Source organism: Rhodotorula paludigena (assembly GCF_050403205.1).
Source record: "Rhodotorula paludigena JCM10292 DNA, Rt_paludigena_JCM10292v1_ctg2, whole genome shotgun sequence".
In the NCBI taxonomy this organism is placed as follows: domain Eukaryota; kingdom Fungi; phylum Basidiomycota; class Microbotryomycetes; order Sporidiobolales; family Sporidiobolaceae; genus Rhodotorula; species Rhodotorula paludigena.
In genome coordinates this window covers 602,504-622,824 of record NW_027481456.1, presented here as the reverse complement: position 1 = coordinate 622,824, position 20,321 = coordinate 602,504, and the positions used below count along the sequence as shown (strand labels likewise).

The following is a 20,321-nucleotide window of genomic DNA, read 5'->3' as shown; positions in this document are numbered from 1 at the left end:
ATGCTACAAATCTACGCGAGAGCTGCTCTGCTTGTTTGGCGGGAGGTGCGCAACAGCTGCGGGGTGACGGCAGCCGGAAAGCGAGGAGGATCAAGCCGCAGCACCGACGGCGACTCGCTGGCGGTCTCGCTTGGTGTAGAGCGGGCAGTGGCAAGCTGTTGAAGCTGCGCGTGCTCTCTCGCTGGCACTCTGCTGCGAGGGCGAGGCGATAAAGGGCAGGCGACGCGCTGGCACAAAGGCTGGCTCGCGCGCGGGCGGCGAGGCGAGACACGGGCGGTCGGCGGTCGCGGCCGCGTGCGCTGCGCTCGCCTTTGCGCCGCTCCAGACTCGCGCCGTACTCCGCGCGCAACATGGCCGCGCCCGTCTCGCACATCGAACAGCCCTGGGGCCGCCGTACGTCCTCTCTCTTCCCTCGCGCTTCTTCCCGGCGCGCGTTTCCGGGCAATCCCCTCGAACGCGTCGGCACAGCACAAACACGGCCCCACGCCGCTTCACTCGCGCGCGCGCGCGTGCTGCTCGTGACCCCTTCCTCGCACGCGCATCCCGCTGCTTCCGCGCGCTCGACTTCCCGCATCGTCGCCTCTTGCACTCTGCTGCTCGAAGCTGCCGTCCTCTTACTCACGCCCGCTCGCACTCTCTGGCACGCTGCTGGACCTTGCAGTCCTCATCGCAGGCGGGTGCGTTGCCTTGCGCCTTTCGTCTCTTTGTTCGCCCAAGTTGACCTTGACATCTGACCCCCTTGGGCTTTCGCTTTGTCTGGAATCTCCTGTGCAGAACCGACTTTGCAACTCTCGGGCGGAAGGACAAGAACAACAAGAACTTCCAAAACCCGGACCGGTAAGACGAGGCCGCACTGGGACTACCCTCGCGCCGCCTGAACATCAACTCACGGTTTCTGCCCCGCGCACAGCCCTGACCTCGGCAATGCGCACATCATCCGCAACGTCGCGAACGGTGCGTTGCACTCCCTCGCTGCTTGATCAGTGCATCTCTTATGGCGGCCCCGTTGTCCTCGCACAGTCAAATTCAAGCGCGTCTTCACCTCGCACTCGGGCTGCCATGCCGTTGCTATCACTCGTGCGTTCTTCACTTTGTGCTGCTGTCCTACCGGCCAAGCTTGCTGACCGTCTGCTCACGCCGCAGTCGATGATCAGGTGCCTTTGCCGTCCGCGCGGTCCCTGTCCCTGCTGTCCTGACACGATCCTCCGGTAGGCCTATGTCTTCGGTCGCAACGAGCACCACCAGCTCTCGCACCCGCTCCCACCGCACCTGACCGTGCCGCACCTCGGCACCAAGGATCTTCCGTCTGACACGCCCATGGCTCACGAGCCGTTCCCGTTGCGCTCGCTCCCAGACGCGCAGGTGCCCCCAGCGCTCAAGGAGCAGCCGATCGTGCACGCCGCGTGCGGCAGGGGCCACACGATCCTCGTCATGCGCAGCGGCGAGGCGTGGTCTGCGGGGTGGAACGTGTATGGGCAGTGCGGGCACGACGAGCGCGACGAGCACATCTCGCGCTGGAAGCGCATCAAGGGCGGGGGCATCGACGACGAGAAGGTCGTTGCGGCGAGCGCGGGGACGAGTCACTCGCTCTTGCTGTGCGAGAGTGGCAAGGTGTACGCGTTTGGGACGGGTGAGAAGGGCGTGCTCGGGAACGGCAGGGTGCGTACGACCGTTCTTTTGCCTGCTGACTTATTCTGTCAGTCGCACGGCTGATCTGAATATCGGGTAAACGGCACAGACTGGCGAGCACATCGCGGGCTCGCGCGTCCTCTTCATTGTGCAAAGCGAGCCGCTCCTGGTCGACGGCGCTCTTAGCGGGAAGAAGATCGTGCAGATCACGAGTGGACAGCAGCATAACATTGCGCTGGACGATGAGGGGTACTGCTACGCGTGGGGCTTTGGCGGTGAGCATCGCTTGGAACATCCCGCTTCTGCGCGGAGGGCGGTACCTGCCGCAGATACTGAACGAGTGCCCTGCCTGCACAGGACTTGGTCGTCTTGGTCTTGGCGCACAAGTCGACGCCATGACGCCCGCCCTCATTCCCGCCTTCTCGGGCGCCAACGAGATCACCCGCTGCCGCAAGGTCGCTGCTGGCAGCACCAACACCATGTTCATCGACAATCAGAATATGGTCCTGCTCTGCGGCAAGTGGAAGACGAGTGGTGACGGGAGCGCCGGTCAGGTGTGTCTCCGCTCTGCCCGTCCTCGCTCTGCGCGATCCTGTCGACTCATGTCGCCCTGCCCGACAGCCGTGGATGACGCCGCGCTTTGTGCAAGACATCATGGGCTACAAGTGGACTCATGTCTCTGCCGGCGGCGTCACGCTCTTCTGCAACGCCAACGACCCGAAGGAGGGCAACCTCACCGTCGCGTGGGGCCAGAACGCGCACTACGGCGAGCTCGCGCTTGGTGCCGGTGCTGTGAGCCCTTTGCTCGGCTGCTCCTTCTCCAGCGCACTGACACGCGCTCGTCGAGCAGCCCAAGTCGGCTACGAAGCCTGCTCGCATCGACTACCTCGACGGCATCGAGATGCTCGACATCGCCGCCGGGCAGTCGACGACGTTCTTCATCGCTCGTCCGCCTCCGACACAAGCGGCAAAGGACGAAGCAAAGACGCTCGCGGAAGCCGTCTCGCCGTCGCCGACCACCGGGACCGACACGCCCGCCGAGCCCGCCGCTTCCGCTCCCGCCGCCGAGTCCTCCGCTCCCGCCGTCAAGCCCGCGATCGATCTCTCCGGCTTTGGCTTCTCGTTCGGTCCGCCTGTGCCCAAGCCCGCGACGCCGCCCGCGCCATCGCCCGCCGCGGCGAAGGAGAGCAGCGTCGGCGAGGGCAAGAAGCGCGCGGCGGGCATCAGCACCACGGTGAGCGACGCGTGGGAGGAGTTGCCGCGCTGGCCGCCCGCGCTGCACACGACCGACAACTGCCAGGTGTGCGGCGGGTTCGAGGCGAGCGACGAGAAGGGCGAGATCCTCGAGTGCGAAAAGGTGCGTCTGCCCGCCAACGGCCCTTCTTCTCACTTCTTCGATTTTCTGCAGCAAAGACTGACCAGACGGCTTGTTTCGTGTACATGCAGTGCGAGGCGGCGTATCACATGCGTTGCCTGAACCCGCCTTTGCCAGACATCCCTGACGGTGTGTCTCGTTCCTGCTTCTTGTCAGCTTTCGGATGAATGCACGAAGACTGACCCGCGCGCGCACTGCTCGCAGGCGAGTGGTTCTGCCCGGACTGCGACGCCGAGACGGTTGTGGCGGTCGACAAGGACGACGGTGCTGCGGCTCCCGACGGCAAGAAGCGCAAGGCCGAGTCCGATGGTGAGAGCGCTGCCGCTTCCTGCTTGGCGAGCTTTGGAGCTGTCGCTGACGAGGTCGTGTTGCGTTCAGATGCTGCGAGCAAGAAGCGGAAGTAGGGGGAGAGGCAGGGTCGCCTGCTTGGATCGCCTGGAAAATTGCTGCTGCTGTAGTTGTGGTAGTACCGAGCTTGTCATCACTGTTTTGCGCTGTTCTGAGCACTCGGAAAGTCGAGGTCCTGGTTGGTCCTGATGAGAACTTCCGACTCCCCAGATCCTGCCGCCGTCTCCTCGCTCCCGGTCCCCCGCCCGAGGCCAAGCGACCGAGCGTCGCCTTTGTCTGTCTCCCCTGCCAGCTGCACGAGGTCCAGCCGCCATGCTTCGTTCGGCATCCGCCTCGCTCCGCAACGCCCTGCCCCGGGCTTCGCGCACCGTTGCCGCCTCGGCACTCGCTCGCCCAGTTGCGGTGCAGGGCGCAAACCGCCTTGTGCGCATCGCTGCACCGCGCCGCGCCTTGACCGCGTCGGCCCTGCGGCGAGAGGAGGAGAGCAAGCCGGCACCGCCCCAGCCGCTCCCTGCCAAGTACCCGACGACCGAGACCGACAAGGCGCGCCTGACCCGCCTGCGCAACGTTGGAATCAGTGCTCACATCGACTCGGGTGCGCCCCGGCTTCCTGGCGCGATTGACGGCATTCTCAAGCGGTTCCGAGCTGACCTCTGCCTGTCCTCAACTGTTGCGGTGGCACAGGCAAGACGACCCTGACGGAGCGCATCCTTTTCTACACTGGTCGCATCGCATCGATTCACGAGGTCCGCGGCCGCGATGCGGTCGGCGCCAAGATGGACTCGATGGAGCTCGAGCGCGAAAAGGGTATCACGATCCAGAGTGCCGCCACGTTCGCAGACTGGAACGTCAAGTCGTGCGCGGAGAAGGAGCGCGAGGGCAAGTACAGCATCAACATTATCGACACGCCGGGTGGGTCTGCTCTCCTCTTCCTTCCACGCCACTATTACTTCCGGATCTGACGTCTTTCCGCTGAAACAGGTCACGTCGACTTCACTATCGAGGTCGAGCGCGCTCTGCGTGTTCTTGACGGCGCCGTGCTCGTCCTGTGCGCCGTCTCGGGTGTCCAGGTGCGTACAGCGTCAGCACATGCCGGCTTGATCCCGACTGAACCCCTTTTTTCCAGTCGCAAACCATCACGGTCGACCGCCAGATGCGCCGCTACAATGTTCCCCGTCTCTCATTCATCAACAAGATGGACCGGTGCGTGGTGATCGCGTGAATCCTGCCGGATCCGCCACTGATTCACCTGGTCCCGCAGTGCTGGCGCCAACCCGGAGCGCGTCCTCGGCCAGCTTCGCACGAAGCTCCGCATGAACGCGGCCATGGTCACCGCTCCCATGGGTGCCGAGGCCGACTTCGCTGGGTGCGCTGATTTTGTCTTCTAGGCAGAAAGCCAAACTTACCCGCCATATCGCAGCGTTGTCGACCTCGTAAACATGAAGGCCATGTACAACGAGGGCGAGAAGGGGTTCGTCTTCGTCTCGCATTGTCTCTTGAATGAGAAGCTGATCAGTCCGTTCGCAGTATCGACGTCCGCCACGACGAAATTCCCGCTCAGTACGCCGAGATGGCGCAGACGAAGCGCGCCGAACTCGTGGAGGCACTCGCAGAGGTTGATGATGAGATCGCTGAGGCTTGGCTGGAGGAGCGCGAGATCACGCCCGTCGAGCTTGTCGTGCGTCCGCTCTGTCCCGCTCCTGATCCTCAACTCAGCTCACGTCTCGCTTGCAGGCTGCTATTCGTCGCGCGACGATCGGTCTCAAGTTCACGCCCGTCTTCATGGGCTCGGCTCTCGCCAACAAGTCGGTGCAGGCTGTCCTCGACGGCGTCTGCCTCTACCTCCCGACTCCGGAGGAGGCGCCGGCGCACGCTCTTTCGGTTGAGGCGCCTGCCGACCCGCCCCAGACGCTCTCGCCGACCGCCAACGCGCCGCTCGTCTCGCTCGCTTTCAAGCTCGAGGAGGGCCGCTACGGCCAGCTCACCTACATCCGCGTCTACCAGGGCACGCTCAAGAAGGGTGCGACTATCACCAACGTCCGCACGGGCAAGAAGGTCAAGGTCCCGCGCCTCGTGCGCATGCACTCGGACGAGATGGAGGACGTCGACTCGATCGGCGCGGGCGAGATCTGCGCCATGTTCGGCGTCGAGTGCTCGTCGGGAGACACGTTCTCGGACCAGTCCGGCGGCGGTGGCTACACCATGGTGCGTCTCTCGCGTGCGTCACAACGATTCAGTGTTGACTTTGAGCTCCGACAGACCTCGATGTTTGTCCCCGAGCCCGTCATTTCGCTCGCCATCCGTCCCAAGGGCCAGGAGACCCCGAACTTCTCGCGCGCTCTCAACCGCTTCCAGAAGGAGGACCCGACCTTCCGCGTTCACGTCGACTCGGAGTCGCAAGAGGTGCGTGAAAGCCTCCATCGGCAGCGCACTCAGGACTGACATGGTTGCTTGTTCAGACGATCATCTCCGGCATGGGCGAGCTGCACCTCGACATCTACGTCGAGCGCATGCGTCGCGAGTACAACGTTGAGTGTGTCACGGGCAAGCCGCGCGTCGCCTTCCGCGAGACCATCACGGAGCCGGTGCCCTTCACCTACACGCACAAGAAGCAGTCGGGCGGTGCCGGTCAGTACGCCAAGGTCATTGGTCGCATCGAGCCGATGGAGAAGGACCCGGAGACGGGCAAGGACACGGCCTTCGAGAGTTCCGTGATTGGCGGCAACATCCCGGCGGCGTACATCCCGGCCGTGCAGAAGGTGCGGCTGGCTTTTCTCGCTGCCGAGGCTCTGCAACTGTTTGCTGACTCGCATGATCTCGCAGGGTTTCCAAGACGCGCTCGAGCGTGGTATCCTGACGGGCCACCAGATCAGCGGCTGCAAGTTCGTGCTTGAGGATGGTGCCGCCCACCAGGTCGACTCGTCCGAGCTTGCTTTCCGCCTCGCCGCGCAGAACGCCTTCCGCGAGGCCTTCCTCAAGGCCAACCCGGCCGTCCTCCAGCCCATCATGAAGGTTGACATCGTCGCGCCGATTGAGTTCCAGGGCACTGTTATTGGTGGCATCAACCAGCGCAAGGGCACCATCGTCGACACCGAGACGCGCGAGGACGAGTTCTCGCTCGTGTGCGAGGTCGGTCTCGAGGACATGTTTGGCTGTACGTTTTCACTCGCTCTGCTTGGGTGACGCAGCGCGCTGACACGCCCTCTTGCGCAATCACAGACGCCTCGAACCTTCGCGGCATGACGCAGGGCAAGGGTGAGTTCACGATGGAGATGAGCCACTACGCGCCCGTGCTCCCGAACATCCAGCGCGAGATGATCGAGGCGCACAAGTCGTTCCAGGGCAAGAAGTAGGCGTCGCCTTGTGTTCGCCTCTGCCTTTGCCCTCCGCCCGCATGTACTCTTCGCTCCGTTTTATTTCACCTGGTTGTTTTTACTCGCCCTACTTCTCGTGCACCCGTCGATACCGCCGCATCGCCGCTCGGAGCGCTAGACTTGTACTTGACTAGATTTCCATTCCCCCCTCCTCTCTCGTACACGTCTCGCAAGTGCATAAACGTTCGTTCTCGCCTTTCTAGTCGCAGAGAAGAGAAAAGCATGTTTGTTTGCTATGTCTCACCTGGCCTCGCGCACAAAAAGCAGGCGCTCGCTCCTCTCCCTCCTCTTCTCCAGTTTTGTCACCCGGCCGTCGCGGCTGCAAGCTTCGGCGCGCAGCTCAGCCCGCTGCACGCCTGCAAGGCACGGCAGCGAGTGCGCGGATGGCCTGGGAGAACGTCCTGCCCTCCTTTTAAGACGAGGTCGACTTTTCTTCGCCTCTTTGGGGCGGGGGTAGCGAGCTCGTCCGTGGGAGCGCGACACCCTGTAGCAAACGACGAAGATATAGTACGAATGGAACTGGTCTAGATTGGACAAGGACAAGTGTCTGACGGAAGGCTACATATGCTCGAGAGACGGGTCACACACAGACGGATTCTACGACTGCTCGTCCTTCTTCTCTGTCTCACCCTCCTTCTCGCCGTCCTTCTCAGCCTCCTTCTCCTCCGTCTTCTCCTTCGCCAGCTCCACCTCCCCATCCTTTCCGTCCGTCTTCTCCTCCTCGCCCTCCTTGTCCTCTGCGATCTGCTTCTCCTTCTCCGTCCCCTCTTTCTCCTGCTTCTCCTCCGTCTCCGTCTCTCCCTGCGCCACAACAGGACTCGCGCCGGCCGAGCTGGTCGTGCCGATCCTCGGCGTCCTGCGCGGCGGGACCGGCGGCTTCTCGCGCGCCGACCCGCGGCGGCTGAGCGCCTCGCCCTGCTTGAGCGCGGGCGTCGCGTTCGGGTCGTCCGTAGCCGCGGACCCTGGCGATCCAGGCGGAGGCTCGACATTGTCGCTCAGCGCGCCGTCGCCGCCGCCGAGGGATGCAGGCGCGCGACTGCCCGGGCTCGCGGTCAAGTCGGGCGTTGCTGTGCCTGTCCCGCCGGTGACGGCCGTCTCGTTGCGCTCCTCGGGGTCGCCTTCGCCGTACCGCTCGTCGACTTCGAGGTGCGGGTCCTCGTAGCGCGAGCGAAGGTTGACGCTCGGATCCTCGATTCCGAAGCTTTTCATCGCTTCCTCCATCTCGCGCTGCGCCGCGATGTCCTCGTCGTCGAGCTCTTCTTTCGGCAGGCGGCGTTGCCGTCGCGGCGAGGTCGCGGGAGTATTTGACTGCGAGGAGTGTGACGAGACCTGCGAGGTCTGCGACGACGAGCGGGAGAAGTAGGAGAAGAGAGAGGGCGCGGCACCGCCCGCGGCTGTGTCGATTGGCGAGAGAGAGGGAGGAGAGGCGGTAGTAGTCGTGATGATGGCCGGACTCGAGGCGATCTCTGCGGAGCGAGCGGCAGGATTTGGCGATAGAGCAGTCTCGCTCGAGCAGGGTCCTTGCGGAATCGAGAAGGGCTCGTAGTCCAGGCCTTCGTAGAGCTTGGTCAGCGAATGTGCGCGTGATTACGTCGAATCGATTCACCCTCAGCTGCGTAGATGGTCTGCAAAAGACCGTCTGTCCATGTGGGCCTTGCAAACTCGCCAGCGAGGATTTGCACAGCTCGTGCGCCAGCATAGGATCGTCTGTCGGGAGTAGAAGTCAGCCCAGACAAGACCCCATTAGCGTGGTGCAGACGTGCTCGTTCTCGTGATCGCGTTCAAGGAGGATCCGGCCCGTGAGCGAGACCTCGCTGTACATGCCCTTGTGCTTGACATAGCACCAGATAGACGCTTCCTGCATCTTGTTGTCAAGCGTCATGCCACTGCCGACAGGTCCTAAAGGGCGCCTGTGTCAGAATGCGACAAGCTGAGTGAGCAGGGCGGAAGGCTGCGCACCGGCCGTCAAGCTCAGCTCCCCTTCGAGTGCGACCCGCGTCGACTTCAGCTGCTCCACTGTGCTAGAGCTGCGGATAACCAGGACAGCGTCGTAGACCTAAGACGAGGGGATGTCCAGCGAACGAAATCCAGCGACAAGGGAACGGGGCGTACCTCCTTCTCGAGCGGCTCTTCCTCTGGCCCGAGGCTTTGTAGTCGAACAGCGCTAGGAGAAGACCAGTCTGAAGAAAGAACAACTCAGTGTCGAGACAAGCGAAGAATCGGACTGTGAACGCACTGCCGTCCTTCAGCCTCGCCAGCACAACGCCGCTCCCGCTCAGCTCGTTGTCGAGTGCGCCGCTCCGCAGCACAGTCAGCACCACTAGTCCCTGTGCAGCCGCAATTGCAGCTGGCGGGATCTTGCGCAGGACGACCTGCGACTTTCGCCGCTCTGCGAGCGACACCTCTGCGGGGAGATCGGCGGCGTCGAGCGTGAAGGTGCGCAGGATGCGTGCTGCCCTCGCGCATTCTACGTCGAGTCTTGCAGGTGCGTGAGGATCGACATCGCCTTGCGAAGGCTCGTCCTGCGGTCGGAGCACCGCCTCGTCGGCGTGTCAGCGGGTCACAACGCGGTGTGGGGACTGTTCGCACCTTTGCAGCGGGCTTGACGGTCCACGTCTTGGAGGCCGCGTCGATGGCTCCCACCGTCGACGACCTCGCGCGCTCCCAGAAGGACGGTCGGGAAGGCGGGGCAAGCGACGACGGCGACGGGGCAGGCGATACCTTGCGAGGCGGGAGGGACGGCGGCGTGACGGGCTCTGTAGCACTCATTTTGCGACCTGCTGTACGATCGACGCTCGAAGCGATCGAGTGCCGCAAGACGAGCGTGAGAACCGCCGCGTGTGGGGCACACTGTCGGGGACAGCAAGCACGCGCGCAGCGAGTGGACAGCCGTAAGCCGGTGCTAGGCGTGTGCGGTCGCGTGAACAGGCGGGCAGGCAGGCAGGCAGCAGAAGCGGAGAACGAGGCTAGCAACTCAATGAATCTCGACCTCCGTGTCCACTTGCCGCTTCGAGAAGGGGATGCCGGCGACAGTCGCGCCGTCGCGAACGGCTCTACTGGCCGTACTGTGCGGTACCAACGATACAGATCCTCAGAATGCGGCATCCCTTTGTCGGCTAATTTGCGAACTCGCGAGCGAGGACGAAGAGGCGCCGGACGTGGAGCACCACACACCTGGAGCTGGAGAAGATTGCAGCCAGGACACAGGGGGTCACGAGCTGGCTCCCGCGAGCGGCGGAGCACGCCCATCCACCGGACGCAAACCGGACGAGGCGGCGTCTGGGCCGGCATTCTGCCAGCAGAAGCTCCTTTCCCTCCTTCTTGCACCTCGCTGCGCTTGCCTGTCATCCTCCTGAGCTCTCTCGCTACTTGGACACGTTGCTCTTGGTCAGGCCACGGTCACGTGCCTGCTCGCTCCTCCTCCTCGGCACTCGTCTCGGCCGCGCATGGGGAATGCTCATTGCTCACTTGACGTGAGGCTGGCTCGAGGCATGCGCGTGCTGAGCAAAAGTCACTATACTGTCGCGCGCGCGGGTCCTTGTACGCCTGGCCGGGCGTCCAAGCGTTGGGAAACAGGCGGAGGCAGGAGCGCGGGCAAGCTCGCGAGGACGGTGCCGGCGGGAGCCACCGAGATGGGCGAAAGCCTGCCAGGTGGCGCGCACTGACTGATCGGCCTCCCAAGTGTCGCCACCGAGCTGATATTTCTGATCAGATTGATGCTTGGCCCCCCGGCTGCCCCCGGTCGTCGCAGTGCCGGAATGCTTTTTCACCGCGCAGCCGCGCAACCCCAGGCTCCAAGCCGCATCGCGTGTCCGGGTCGGCGACTTTTTGCGAGCTTCGACGCGAGAGTCGTGAGGGGCCACATTGCGCCGATCACGCTAGTCTCCTCCAGCCAACGCTAACTGCTTGCGCAAGGGGCCAACCCCTTTTTTTCTCGCGCTGGCGCACAATCAGATCGGGTGGCTGCCCTCTCCTCTCTCTCTCTTCCTGTCCCCATCGCTCCGCCCGACATGAGCACGCCGTCTCCGCTCAACCGCTCGCCCTCTCGCGATGAGGAGAAGGCCGAGACAGGCTCTTCGTACTCGTCACAGGACCGCAGCAACAAGGCGGCGGCGACGACGAACAGCAATGCCGCCTTTGCCGACTCGAGCGATGTCGCACTCGTGACGGAGAAGAGTCGCGGAGTCGTGCAGATGGAGGCGCTGCAATCGCGCTTGTCGACCAAGTATCGCATCCTGCTCTATGGTGGCTTCGCCCTGGTCAGTCATTCCGAAGCCATCGTTGCTTGCCTGAAGACTCACGGAATTACACCAGCTCGCATATGTGATGAGTCTCGACCAGTACACCAACGGAACGTATCTGCAAGCTGCGACCTCCGTCTCGTTTGCGGCGCACTCGACCCTCACGACCATCTCGTCCATCAAGTCGGTCTTCCAGGCTGTTTCGCAGCCGCCCATCGCGATGATCTCGAACACCTTCGGTCGTCTCGAGGCCTATTCCGTCTGCCTGTTCCTCTATGCACTCGGCTACATCGTCGTCGCTTCGGCCCAGTCCGTCTATGCCTACGCTGCCGGCTCGTCCATCAACGTCCTTGGCATCACGGGTCTGTTCCTGCTGCAGAACATCATCATCTCCGACATCTCGTCCACCCGCAACCGTGTCATGTGGTCGATCTTCCCGTCCATCCCCGGTGTGCGTCTGCCGTCTCTCGCTAGACTGTTTCTGTCAACGTGTGCTTGTTGTGCATGCGCTCACCGGCCGTTTTGGGCGCCCTTGCAGACCATCAATGTCTGGGTCTCCGGCAACATCACGCAGTCCTTTCTCGGTGCCTCGTACGCCAACGGTACCAAGTGGCGGTGGGGCATTGGTACGTTCTCTCAACCTCCAAAGAATGACGAGGGCCAAAGCGTTGATTCCCACTCCGTCCTCTCGTCTCTTCCGCTCGGCCCCCTTCCTTCGCCGCTGCTTAGGCATGTTCACGATACTCGTGCCGGTCCTGGCGACGCCCATCATGCTCACCCTGGGCATCGGCATGCGTCAGACCAAGGCGCAGGCACAGGCCAAGCTGGCAAGGCCCGCCGGCGGCGACCAGCGCACACTTTGGCAGAAGACCGTCTCTGCCTTCTGGCAGCTCGACGTCATCGGCCTTCTCCTCTTTGTTGCTGGCTGGGGCATGCTCCTCGTCATCATTACGATTGCGAACGGCAAGGGCTCGCACTGGAGCGACGGTACGTGGCATGTGCCATCGTCTTTTATAGCCGCGCCTTGCTTGTTCGACCTGCACGAGGCTGACGAGCATCACGCGCAGCGCACTGCATTGCCCTCCTCACGGTGGGCGGCATTCTCGTCTTCGCCTTCGTCGCTTGGGAGAAGTTCGGCGCGCGCCACCCTTTGATTCCCTTCGACCTTATTCGCAACCGCACCGGTGCGCCATTCTCTCTTCCTGCTGCACTACGTTTACACAGCGTGTCAAAACTTGATCAGGAGAGCTGACTGGCTTGTCCCGCATGAAGTTCTCGTTTGCTTCTTCATCGCCCTCCTCCACCCATGCGCCGGCGGTGTCATCGGCTCGTACTTGTGAGTCTCCACGGCCGCTTTGTGCTACGATTGCGCCTTCTAGGTCGCTATCGCGTGTGCCGACTTTGCGACCTTCTCAACTGACTCGGTCGCATTGCTGCAGCCGCACCTACCTCCAGGTCGCGCAGGACCAGACCACGCTCAGTGCGACGCGCATCGGCAACATCACGGGCTTCACCAGCACCTTGACCGCCTTCTGCGTCGGTGTCGCCATCCGGTACATCCGTTACCTCAAGCCCGTCATCCTCTGCGGCTTCTGCATCGAGGTGAGCATCCTCGGTCATCAATAAGGCTTGCAGGCTGACGCCTCTTTGCTTCGCAGGTTCTCGCTTTCGGTCTCATGATCCGCTACCGCACGGCCAACGCTTCTCTCGGCGACCTCATCGCGGTTCAAATCGTTCGCGGTCTCGGCTCTGGCGCCATCTCCTTCCCCGTCCAGGCTGCGATCCAGTCGGTCACGAAGCACGAGCACCTTGCCGCCATCACGGCCGGGTATCTCACCGTCTTCTACCTCGCGCAAGGCGTCGGCTCTGCGATTGGCGGTGGCATCTGGTCCAACATGGTCCCGCAGCGCATGAACAACTACATCGCGAACCAGACGCTGGCGGCGCAGGCGTACGCCAACCCTCTCGGCTTGCTTGCGACCTACGCGCCGGGCACCGAGGTCCGTGACGCCATGTCGCGGGCGCAGGGCGAGACGCAGGTTTGTCTGTTCCCCTCTTTCCCAACGGAACATGTACCTGATGCAGTACTCGGCCACAGCACGTCCTCTCGATTGTTGGTACCGTGCTCGCCGCTTGCGGTCTCATCGCAGCGTGCTTCCTCCAGACCGTGCGTCTCACCGACGAGCAGTCGCTGGAGCAGGTTGAGAAGGCCGAGGACGGCAAGCTGAGGCTGGACGCCAACTAGTCACCGCGCCGTCCGGTCCAGTTTGCGTATATACACCCACGCAAAAAAGGTCTCGCGTTCAGCGCCCCCCGTAGCTCTCCCTCTCTTCCCTCTTTGGTTTATTCGGTGCTTCTCGCCTTATGTCAGGCCTTACGTAATGGATGCTGTTGCCCTTCTCCAGTAGTGCTTCGATGCGAAAGAGAGTTCAAGTTGCGAGGGATATGCGAGGCATAGACATGGTGAGAAAACGGCGCAAGCACGCGCAAAGGCAAAATGAGCCAGGGACACGAACAAGGAGGGAAAGAGGGACGGCGAGGGAGGACGTCTAGAAAGTCGAAGGGAACGAAACGAACGTGGCCGAGGAGGATGGGGCCAAGAGAACTCAACGCCAGACATGCGATGCTCCTGCGGGCGGAAGCTCCTTCTTGACGGCTGCGAGCCCACCAGCAAGCAGCGAGCTGCTGTTGCCGCTGTAATTCCCGCCGCTGCCGCCAGACAGGCGAGCTTCCTTGCGCGCAGCGATGCGTGCCGCGCTCTTCTGCCCGAACGAGTACCGCGCCGGCGCAGTCGGCTGCATGCCCGCAAGCGCCGCGGCCGATCCTGACGGGCCGTTCGAGAGCGACGAGGGCAGCGTCGACAGGCGCCGCGACGAAGGCGCGAGGGAGGGCCGCGAGACCTTGCGAGGCGACTTGCGCGCGCTCGGCGGCGGGTGCATCGCTGCTGCGCCAGGCACGCTCAGCGAGCCGCCAGTGCCGGGGATGCGGACTGCGCGGCGCGAGGCTGGCGCCGAAGAGAGCGAGGTGTCGCCGGCTGAGGGTGCCGTCGCGAGTGCGAGCGACGGGCGCGGGCGCGGGCCGAGCGAGCTGCGGCGCGTGCCCTTTTCGGAACGGAGAGGGCCGATGTGCGAGTTGCGGCGGGCCTTGAAGGTCGGAGTGGGAGGCGCGCGGGAGGATGCGCTCGTCGAGGTGGACGAAGTAGCGGAGGCGGAGAGCGGCTTGGACGGGACGAGAGGCGCGATGAGGCCAGACGAGCCGGGGGCCATGGAGAACGAGGTTTCGGTGCGAGACGAGTTGGCGAGATCGTGGAAGGGCGAGCGCGTCGGGAATGGCGAGGAGGGGATCAGGGAGACATCGCCTTCGCTCAGGAAGGAGAACGGTGCAGGCGACTCGGACACGGAGGGGAGCATGGGCAGGCGCTGCGCAGCGGGACGGTGCGCGCGAGCCTTCGATGCCATCAGCTCGGCCGCCTTGGTCGCATCGCTGTGGCTGGCGAAGGTCGACGCGACCGTCCACGACTGCGACGACGGCTGCTTCGGGCTAGAAACGGCGATGGACGGGAAGTCGTCTGCGCCGGTGCTGACAGGCGTCGACAGCGACGAGTTGGACGCGCTCGACGGCACGGGCGAGTTGAACTTGATGGCTTCGAGGTCCTCGCCAACGTCGTCAGCCCACTGCACTCCCTTCCCCTTCCTCACAGCCGCAATGCTCGGGCTACCAGCCTTCCTCGCTGCGCCGGCGCCAACCGCCGCGCTCGCCGAAACGGAGCGAACGGGGCTGCGGCGTGCGCGCATCGGCGAAGGCTGGTATGGCGCGTACAAGCCCGTCGGCGCCGACCCGACGCCAGTGAGAGCGGAGCGAGGGACCTTGCCCGCCTGCGACGGCGCCTCGACGCCCGGCGCCGAGAAGGGCGAGCGGGCACCCTGGTCGCGCTTGATCCCCGCGGCGGCAGCGAAATGCGGCAACGCGCCGGAGCTAGGCTCGCCCGCGAGCGAAGCGAGAGCGTTGCTCGTCGCCGAGTCGAGCGCGGAAGCGAGGTGCTCGAGGGCGGGCGCAGCGTCCCGCCCGGCCGACGTGAGCGCTGCGAGAACATGCGACCGCGCGTCAAACATGCGGCGAGCCGCGGCTGCACTGGTCTGCATCGCCAGCCGCGCTCCCGCTGTGCGCCCCTCCGCTGCGGCGGTCTCAACGCGCGAGTCGAGCAGCTTGAGTTCGGCGGAGAAGAGCGGCAGCGCGGACGCGCGCTCGCGGATGAGGGACGACTTGGCGCCGATGACGGAGCGCGCAAAGCCGTCCATGGCCGAGTCTCCCTGGGCGGCTTCGGAGCGGAGGGTGGAGGACCGCGCAACGAGGTCGGCGACAAGCGTCTGACAGTCCCCCTTGAGGTCCGCAACGGTTGATGCAGCGACAGCGTCGGCGCCGGAAAAGGCCGACAGCTGCCACTGCTGGAGCACGCGGACGACGGCGTCAACGCCGTCTTGCTCGGCCTCGGCGCGTGCTGCTGCGACACGCTTGGCCTTGCCGGCCTCCCACGCGGTGTGGACCTGCCGCAGTGCGCCTTGCACGGCGCGCTCGTCGGCGACGGTGTCGCTCGACGCCGCGGCTGACTTGGCCTCGTCGAGCTCGCGGCGGAGGCGGTCGATGACCTGCGCCTGCTCCATGATCTGCTGACAGTACTGCGCGACGTGGCGGTCAACCGAGATGACGTTGCGGATTGCCTTGGTCTTGATCTCCTTGGCGCGGTTGGCGTACTGGAGCGTGTTGTGCGTCTCGTCGTAGTGCGCGCTCGACGGGCTGACGCAGACAATCATGACCGTCTTGCAGTTGCCGCCGAGCGACTGCTTGAGCAACCGCGTGAGCTTCGAGTCGCGGTAGGGGACGTGTCCGCGCTTGCGAGGATCGCACAGCGCGTTGATGCAGTTGCCGAGCGCGAGCAGCGAGCGGTTGATGTTGGCGCCCTCGTTGAGCCGCTCGCCGCGGTTCTTGGTCACGCTCGCACGCTCCGACCCGGCGAGGTCGATCACCGACAGACACGCCGACGTCGACGTGTCGGTCAAACCGCCGGCTTTCGGCTTTTGCGTGACGGTCACGCGCAGGACGGCATGAGAGCGGGACGAGGTGGCGTTGGCCTCCGTCGCGTTGACCGAGCGGTTCGTGTTGCCGAGCGTGATCCACTCGACGACGTCGTGCGCGTTCGCGGGCTCCTTCGAGCTGAGCCCGGCAGGCGTGGCGGTCCCGTCCGAGTTGTCGCGGAGCTGGAGGACGCCGCTCTCGGGCGCGAGGAGGTCCTTGATCGTTTCGTTGTAGATCTCGAGGTACGAGACGTTGAGCGAAAAGTCGATCTCGTCGGAGCGCGAGGCGATGCGTGCGAAAAGATCCTTCATGATGAGGAACACGATGCCGGGTTGAGTCGGCGAGCCAGAGATGGTGTGCGTCTTGCCGCATCCCGTGGCCTGCTCAAGCCGGGTCAGCGCATGGACCGCACTCTTCAGCAAGACAGAAGACGTACGCCATATGCGAACACGGTCGAGTGAAAGCCGTCCATGACATGGCCCACAAGCTCCTTTGCGCTCCCGTCGTAGACCTCCTCTTGCCCGCAGTCCTCGTCAAAGACGCGGTCGAAGCAGAAGCGGATGTCCTTGGTCTTCTTACCCTGCAGCGGCAGGTTCGACTTGGCGAACGAAGCGACGACGTTGGTCTCTGGCGGGTCGAAGACGAGGATACGGTCGTCGAGGGGCTTGACGATCTTGCGCAAAGAGCCCGGGCCACCGCGCGCGGGCTGCGGCGTCGAGTAGACTGGTGCACTCGAGGTCGACGCGGTGCCGTCTGCGCTGAAGAGGGTTGGGCCGGCATCGTACTGCGAGTTGAGCAGGAGGCACTCCTTGTCCGAGAAGGGGCGCACGCGGACTGTTTGACGAGCGAGTGCAGGTTAGCACACGGTGTGCACGGGACACTGATCGAGCTTAAACGCGCCTGCAACCGAGATGGACGACGACATTGCGCCGAGTCGAGCGGATGTTGACCGATGCGGCGAGCGGAGGAAGGAGGGCGAGCTTTCCGCGGAAGGCGCTGCCAGGTGCCTCTGCAGAGACTATAGCGAGCAACACAAGCTCCACGAGCTGCAGCAAGCTCGCTCGAGCGAGAGCGCCGGTGCAGACGACGGTCAACCGCGAACGCAACCGCCGGACGAGGCGATGCCACCGTCGTCGCGCGTCCTGGGAGAGCCCTGATGCCTTAACGGCTCTTGTGAGACTGTAACACAGCAGGACAGGCTCTGCGGGCGAGCTTCAGTCCCTTTCTGCTGGATGCGGCGACCAGGGCGAGATCATTTCCGCTAGCGGGCAGAGGATACTACGAAGCGCTCTATGGTACTGCCAGACAGCTGGATCATCTTCTAGCGCGGCTTCCTGGCGTGACTTTGCTGGGTGCCGAAATGACTTGGTCGCGGGCGAGGCGGCGCGGTTCGAACCAGCTCGACCGCTTCGCTTCCTCGACTGCGCCTGGGCGAGCTTGCAGACCGAGCGAGCGCCACGAGCACACTTGCACAGCGCCTGCAGCCCAATCACAGGCACACCTCGCCTCTTCCTCCGTCTCCCACGACCTCCCTTTCTCTCCTTCACCGCCCCCGTCCGTTCCGCTTTTCACCGCGCACAACAGCCGCGAGCAATGGCCACGCCCGCCGCAGCTGCTCTCCTCGCCAAGGCGCTCCCGCGCCAGGGCAGCAACAGCGGCTCGAACCAGGCCAGCGGCAGCGGATCCGCAGGACCCGCTGGCCGCACTCAGCGCGGCGGCCGGGCAGGAGGCAAGGCGGCGAGGGGCGCAGGGAGTGCGCACATGGACGAGGACGTCGGCATGTCGGACGGGAACGATGCGGGCGCAGCGCGGAGGAGGGGCAGGCAGGCGAGGAGTGGACCCATGGGTGACCGCGTACGTCCCTCTTCCGCGGCTCTGCACGCCGGAGAAGGCTGCGCGAGCCGTCTACTGGGCCATCTTAGCCTGCGCAAGGCTGCGGACTGCGCGGCACCGTGGTGACGAAGTCGCGAGAATCGGGGGCGGTGCTGACTTGCTTCGCGCTGCACACAGCCAACACGCGGCGGGAGGAACTCGCCCGCCCTCATCAGCGACAAGAACGGACGTGCATCCTCTGCGCCGACCTCGAGTCGCGCGGGCAAGAGCTCCGACCCGCCTTCGCAATCCACCATCGACACCCTCCGCCTCTTCCTCCTCTCTCGCTACTCCCAGCCCGACCGCATGCTCAACCTCGAAAACATGGCCGACGACCCCATCCTCAAGGAGCACAAGCTCTCGGCACCCGGACAGCCCGGTGCACCCACCAACATGGCTGCTGCCATCTGGAAGCTCTCGAGGGAGCTCTTCCCTGACGTGAGTAGCGCTTGCTAGTACGCAGACACCGTCTACCGCACTCACACCTTCTCTCGCCCCGACGTCGCGACGGCACCGGTCGTCTCGCTCAGGTCGTCTCGCTCTCGCTCGCCAACAACGGCTTGACGTCTGTTCTCCCGCTCTCGCCCTTCTTCCTCACCACCAACCTGCCGCATATCGAGAACGTTTCCTTCGCCAACAACAACCTGCGACGCTTCGGCGACCTCGATCCGTTCAGCCCGTTGGTCGGCAAGGAGCGCAAGGACAAGCAGCCCAAGGGCTGGCCGAAACTCAAGGAGCTCGTCCTCACGGGAAACCCCGTCACCGCTTCGGGAGGCCAGGTCGACACCTACGCCAAGTATGTCGTCTAGCCCTCGAACTCGACTGTCACAAGTCGCTGATCCATCTTGGTCCGTAGGGAAATGGCTCGCCGCTTCGCCACCCTCCGCACTCTCGACCAGAAGCCCCTCGACCCCTCAATAGCCTTCACCGTCGGGCAGGAGCGCGCAACGGGCGAAGGTCCTGGTCTCTCGTCACGTGTCAAGAGCGAGAAGGCCAAGGCGCCGAAGCGCGAACCGGTCGTGTTCCCTGTCGAGATGACGGGCGGGTTCTTCGAGAGCGATGGCGCACGAGACTTTGTCGGCTCGTTCTTCGCCAAGTGCGCGTGCTCATCCTACTCTTGCGGTGTTCTCGACTCATCGCGCTCCATTGTGCAGGTTCTTCGCCGCTTTCGACGACGACCGTCCCTCCCTCCTCTCGGCCTACGCGCCCATCTGTACCTTCTCCTTCTTCGCCGACACGACCAATCCAATCCGCGCACGCGCCAAGAAGGTCGGTACGAAGGGCGACCGCCGCTTCCCGCATCAGCACAAGCTCGACTGGAAGCCGTATCTCGGGCCTGAGGGGAGTCGCAACTTGCTCCGCGCCAAGAACCCCGGTACGCATGGGCTCACTCGTCACGCGGAGAATGGCTCTGTGCATCGTCTCACGCTCCTCGACGCCTGCCCCATCTCGCAGACAAGCGCGTCGCCACGCTCAAGGTGACGCCCTCGGACGTCGTCACATCGATCGTCTCGCTGCCCAAGACCAAGCACCCGCTCGAGGACTCGACCAAGTTTGTCTGGGACTCGTGGACCATGCCCGGCCTGCTCGCGCCCACGCAGCCCGGCGCCGAGGCTGAGACGGTCATCTTTGCGAGCGTCCACGGCGAGTTCACCGAGTGTGCGTCTGCGAGACTGACCTGTGTCCGCCGCTGGTCGAAATGGCCTGTTGCTGACTCAGCAGATTCCGCGCGCGCGCAGTTCCGAGCAAAGGCGTCCGCTCATTCGACCGCACATTCATTCTGGCTCCTGCACCTCCCGGCTCGGCGTACGTTCGCCTTCAGTCACCTACACAATTGTCCGCGTGCTGACCAGCTTGACGATCACGCAGCGCACAAGTTGCCGGCTGGCCCTGCATCATCCTCTCCGATACGTTTGCCCTGCGCGGCTACTCCGACCTCGCCTTCTCCAAGCCGAAGGTGCCGCGACCGCCCAAGGACGCGGCGGCGGCGCCAGCAGCAGCAGCAGTAGCAGACCCGGCGGCGGCAGGAGGACAGCCGGTACCGCAAGAACGGGCGGAGGGCATCGTGCGTCGCGCTTGTCCCCCTTGGCCAACGCTCTACTGACGATGTGGGGAGCTACAGACGGACGAGCAGCAGTCTCTCGTCCTGCAGCTGCAGCAGGTCACGCGCCTCACGTACGCGTTTGCGCACCTGTGCCTCGCGCAAAACAACTGGGACCCGCACCAGGCGCTCGCGCAGTTCCAGGCGCTACAGCAGGCGGGCACGATCCCGGCCGAGGCCTTCTTGCCTGCCTGAGCGCCTTTTGTCGGGTGCGCGCTGGGTCGCTTCGTCGATAGTCGGTCTCGTCTTCCTCCTCGTGCTGTACTTGCCCCCTTCCCCTCGTCCTCCTTGCATACTTCTTTGCTCGT

At 64.2% G+C, this 20,321-nt stretch overlaps 6 protein-coding genes across 6 annotated transcripts; 4 read left to right on the top strand and 2 right to left on the bottom strand.

The window, feature by feature from the left end:
- Positions 1-350: 350 nt before the first annotated feature.
- Positions 351-3,408, top strand: JCM10292_004530 (uncharacterized protein; the record flags this gene model as incomplete). The annotated part of the gene is made up of 14 exons (XM_076645865.1): positions 351-393; positions 662-677; positions 775-837; positions 911-954; positions 1,021-1,077; positions 1,144-1,154; positions 1,213-1,659; positions 1,739-1,904; positions 1,987-2,183; positions 2,251-2,421; positions 2,480-2,986; positions 3,076-3,133; positions 3,209-3,313; positions 3,383-3,408. The coding sequence occupies 14 exons, from the start codon at positions 351-353 to the stop codon at positions 3,406-3,408; spliced, it is 1,911 nt and encodes a 636-aa protein (XP_076508735.1).
- Positions 3,409-3,664: 256 nt separating this feature from the next.
- Positions 3,665-6,705, top strand: MEF1 (Mef1p; the record flags this gene model as incomplete). The annotated part of the gene is made up of 12 exons (XM_076645864.1): positions 3,665-3,947; positions 4,037-4,264; positions 4,334-4,422; positions 4,479-4,555; positions 4,614-4,718; positions 4,773-4,823; positions 4,880-5,030; positions 5,087-5,557; positions 5,612-5,755; positions 5,812-6,111; positions 6,176-6,506; positions 6,572-6,705. 12 exons carry the CDS (start codon positions 3,665-3,667, stop codon positions 6,703-6,705), a joined length of 2,364 nt encoding a protein of 787 aa, XP_076508734.1.
- Positions 6,706-7,323: 618 nt separating this feature from the next.
- On the bottom strand, positions 7,324-9,495 carry JCM10292_004528 (uncharacterized protein; the record flags this gene model as incomplete). The annotated part of the gene is made up of 7 exons (XM_076645863.1): positions 7,324-8,279; positions 8,333-8,351; positions 8,486-8,625; positions 8,686-8,782; positions 8,839-8,906; positions 8,963-9,248; positions 9,316-9,495. 7 exons carry the CDS (start codon positions 9,493-9,495, stop codon positions 7,324-7,326), a joined length of 1,746 nt encoding a protein of 581 aa, XP_076508733.1.
- Positions 9,496-10,736: 1,241 nt separating this feature from the next.
- On the top strand, positions 10,737-13,212 carry JCM10292_004527 (uncharacterized protein; the record flags this gene model as incomplete). The annotated part of the gene is made up of 9 exons (XM_076645862.1): positions 10,737-10,985; positions 11,041-11,418; positions 11,506-11,593; positions 11,697-11,954; positions 12,035-12,151; positions 12,240-12,303; positions 12,407-12,569; positions 12,626-13,006; positions 13,066-13,212. 9 exons carry the CDS (start codon positions 10,737-10,739, stop codon positions 13,210-13,212), a joined length of 1,845 nt encoding a protein of 614 aa, XP_076508732.1.
- Positions 13,213-13,573: 361 nt separating this feature from the next.
- JCM10292_004526 (uncharacterized protein) lies at positions 13,574-16,965 on the bottom strand (the record flags this gene model as incomplete). The annotated part of the gene is made up of 3 exons (XM_076645861.1): positions 13,574-16,420; positions 16,477-16,874; positions 16,941-16,965. The coding sequence occupies 3 exons, from the start codon at positions 16,963-16,965 to the stop codon at positions 13,574-13,576; spliced, it is 3,270 nt and encodes a 1,089-aa protein (XP_076508731.1).
- A 668-nt stretch (positions 16,966-17,633) lies between these two features.
- Positions 17,634-20,208, top strand: JCM10292_004525 (uncharacterized protein; the record flags this gene model as incomplete). The annotated part of the gene is made up of 9 exons (XM_076645860.1): positions 17,634-17,894; positions 18,051-18,350; positions 18,443-18,708; positions 18,769-19,008; positions 19,067-19,287; positions 19,368-19,571; positions 19,652-19,718; positions 19,782-19,977; positions 20,035-20,208. The coding sequence occupies 9 exons, from the start codon at positions 17,634-17,636 to the stop codon at positions 20,206-20,208; spliced, it is 1,929 nt and encodes a 642-aa protein (XP_076508730.1).
- Positions 20,209-20,321: the final 113 nt, after the last annotated feature.